The sequence below is a fragment of the Habropoda laboriosa genome, unplaced genomic scaffold (assembly GCF_001263275.1).
Source record: "Habropoda laboriosa isolate 0110345459 unplaced genomic scaffold, ASM126327v1 scaffold106, whole genome shotgun sequence".
Classification (NCBI taxonomy): Eukaryota; Metazoa; Arthropoda; class Insecta; order Hymenoptera; family Apidae; genus Habropoda; species Habropoda laboriosa.
This window is the reverse complement of record NW_017100224.1, coordinates 130,588-133,696: the sequence shown is the minus strand read 5'-3', so window position 1 is coordinate 133,696 and position 3,109 is coordinate 130,588. Positions and strand designations below refer to the sequence as shown.

The window sequence follows — 3,109 nt, the reverse complement described above, 5'->3', positions numbered from 1 at the left end:
TCTCATTTTTTTTTCATTAATTGATGATTTAACATGATACAGGTAGCAATATAAAATAGATAAAACTTTTGGTTTAATAAAAAAATAATATGTATTCACTGCAGCAGTATCACAGGTTCAAAAAAGTTGTTTAAATCTATTAGTTAATAATTATTTAATTGTTCTTCTTTTTAACACTCTTAATAATTATATCAATATTTAGTTCAACATAGTTTGTAAAAATCCTAAAATATAACTACCCAAATCTTCATCTTGATTGGTCCATGAAACATAGACACTTTTTTGATCATCTTCATCACCTTCTACTTTTACTAAAACAGATTCAACAGATATCGATCCATCTGTTAGCTGAACTGTCCAACCTGATAGTCTTTCTTTCAATGGTTGTAATAATTTTAAAGTCGTTGAATGTGCTGGTCCAGGATCTCTTACTTGAACAGTGGATGTAAATCGTACTACATGTTTCGTTATACCTGCAGCTTTTGTTACCTTCAAAAAAGTTTTCAATTATTTGCTTATATTAATTGAGCGCAATGGAATAATTACCTCATCTGCATCTACAAGACATGCTCCGTCTTCTCGTAACATTAGAACACTGTGAAGTAATCTTCGTCTTTTAGGATCTGGTGGCAAAGCCGAATATCTTTTTGCTTCAGCTTTTAACAATGCTAAAGAAGCATCTACTGGTACTTTGGCAATAGTCGTGATAACACAAGTTTCTCCATTTGCAGGATTGTAACAATTAGTTCCAAATTCTTGTTTTATTTTTTCTTTCAAGAATTCCATTTTAGCAAATTCTCCATGTACAAGCATAACATTTTTTGGTTCACAATATTGTATTAATTGCATAATACCTTTTGCATCAGCATGTGCAGAGAAGGACATGTATTCTACTGCCATTTTAACTTCAACAATCTGTCGATTTTCAAATTCAATTCTTCTAGAACCGTTCAAAACTTTATGTCCAACTGTGCCTTGGACACAAAATCCAGGCATAATAACCATATTTGCTTCATTTGGAGCCCATTTCTTAAAAATTTGAAGAGATAATCCTGCATGTAACATGCCTGGAGTAGCAAATACTACCATAGCTCCAGGATTATCAATGTATGCTTTATCAAATGGTTTTATATGTTTAAAATCAAACATATTTCTTTGTACAAAAGTTTTCTTGATTTTTTGATTAGTCCAAGTAATAAACATTTTATAATAATTATTAGCTTTTTCAGTCAATCCTAAAGCAAAATATACAGGAACTTTTAAATTCATTCGCTCCCAATATGTTTCTAATAATATACAAAGTTCTTGTGCACGTCCAAGTGCAAATACAGGGATTAATACTTTGCCACCTCTATCTATACATTCATGAACCTGGAAAGTAATTTATAAATTTTATGTAAAATCAGCACATGTATATTATTCATTATTTTGGCATACTTTTTTCAAGAAGTCTCTTTCTCTGCATCTCTTAGAATCTCTGATAGTTGTTGCATATGTTGATTCTGATATTAATAAATCTGGTCTGCATTTATCTATCCAGGCAGCACCTAAATGCCTATCAGGAGTCATGTTGTAATCTCCAGTGTATACAATTGATTGTGAACCAACACGAACCCAAAACATTGCAGCACCAAGTACATGTCCTGCATAATATGCTTTTATTTCTAGTTCTGAGTCAACCATTACAGATTGATGCAATGTAACAGCAATTACTTTCTTCATACAATCCTTTATCATTTGCGATGTGAAAAAGTTGCTTTCTCCTTTACGTTCTACTGCAACTTTTCTCATATCTTCAAGTAAGATTGGTGCAATGGCTTTTGTTGGATGTGTCATATAAATTGGGCCAGTATAACCCACCTATAAACGAAATCATTTGTTCAGAAAAGATGTTCCAATATGCAATTTATATATTTTATATTACCATTTCTGTAAAATATGGTAGAGCACCACAATGATCTAAGTGAAAATGGGAAATAATCACACAATCTATATAACTAGTTGCAGGTCCTTCTGGAACTATGTATGAAAAATCTGGGAATCGTCTTTCATCATTAAAGCCCATGTGCATACCACAATCCAACATAATATTTTTTCCACCCATTGATACAAGAATGCAACTTCTTCCAACATCTTGACCAGCTCCTAAAGGAGTGACTTTAATATCTGGCATTTTTCTAAACAATATAAAAATTAAAATATAATCATTTTCTTTAATCATAACATGTTATTGCAACATATCAATTACAATAATTAAAATTAATTTTGCAAAAATGAATTATTGAAATTTCAATCGACAGTAAAATTTTTGTTATTGTTATTGCAGTAGTTAACCTATATAAGAAGTGCTTTAATTTAGTGAATGCTATAAGTGTTGAATTTATATGTCATTGAAAACAGTCAATATATAAATACTTATTAACAATTCTGCAATTCGTTCTTATTTTCTTGTAATCAAGAACAGATTAAATTCGACGTTACTCTTCGTTGCATTGATAAACATAACGTCCATCTTTCTCGTACTAAAGGTGCATTTAAAATTGCGTACGAAGGTAAAGTATATTTTGTTGATATATCATTTTTAACCAACGTAGTATAAAAAATTAAATTTATAATATTTAAATTAACCTGTGAGTTTTTGTTTGACCAATTAAATTCATATAAAATGATATAATTGAGGGAATTCAAATTTATTATGAAAATGTTTATTATTTATAAGAATACTATAAATTTAAGATTATCCTGTCAATGATGCATAATATTATTTGAAAAACAAAAGTATTAGAAATTTTAATTATGAAATTTTTAAAAGCATATGAAATTTTTCAGTTCCAATGATTCTCTGAATTGTAACTATCTATTTAAATAGAAGGGTATGGAAGCAGACTTGTTCACATTTTCAGTACTTTATTTATATCATTTCGTAATTACGGCATTATTTCTATATATTTACATGTCTCCAATTTTCCAAGTGATCTTGTAATGCGTCTCTGTGCACGTACTACCATATTACTCATGTGTGATGTGTATATGTGTATTCTTGTTTGTGTTTTGCGTTGATAATCTGTAAGATATATCATTGTTATTGTTTCGTTTTTGCTTACAATTT

General features: G+C 29.6%; 1 protein-coding gene across 2 annotated transcripts; it reads right to left on the bottom strand.

Annotated features, from left to right (window-relative positions):
* Nucleotides 1–198: 198 nt before the first annotated feature.
* LOC108571132 (integrator complex subunit 11) lies at nucleotides 199–2,505 on the bottom strand. 2 transcript variants are annotated; one of them, XM_017933110.1, is made up of 5 exons: nucleotides 2,416–2,505; nucleotides 1,925–2,177; nucleotides 1,438–1,860; nucleotides 547–1,371; nucleotides 199–489 (listed from the first exon to the last, which is right to left on the bottom strand). In XM_017933110.1, the coding sequence occupies exons 2-5, from the start codon at nucleotides 2,171–2,173 to the stop codon at nucleotides 199–201; spliced, it is 1,788 nt and encodes a 595-aa protein (XP_017788599.1). In that variant the 5' UTR covers nucleotides 2,174–2,177; nucleotides 2,416–2,505. The 2 variants fall into 2 exon arrangements, with proteins under 2 accessions (XP_017788599.1, XP_017788600.1); XM_017933111.1 differs by lacking the exon at nucleotides 2,416–2,505 and having other exon boundaries at nucleotides 1,925–2,179.
* Between the last annotated feature and the right edge of the window lie 604 nt (nucleotides 2,506–3,109).

What these genes read in the sequence shown, in the direction of transcription:
- LOC108571132 (XM_017933110.1), bottom strand. Translation starts at nt 2,173, where the DNA reads ATGCCAGATATTAAAGTCACTCCTTTAGGAGCTGGTCAAGATGTTGGA. An exon ending in TACCATATTTTACAGAAATG is followed by an intron (nt 1,861 to 1,924) that starts GTAATATAAAAT and finishes TTTCGTTTATAG; the next exon opens with GTGGGTTATACTGGCCCAAT. An exon ending in AAAGAGACTTCTTGAAAAAA is followed by an intron (nt 1,372 to 1,437) that starts GTATGCCAAAAT and finishes ATTACTTTCCAG; the next exon opens with GTTCATGAATGTATAGATAG.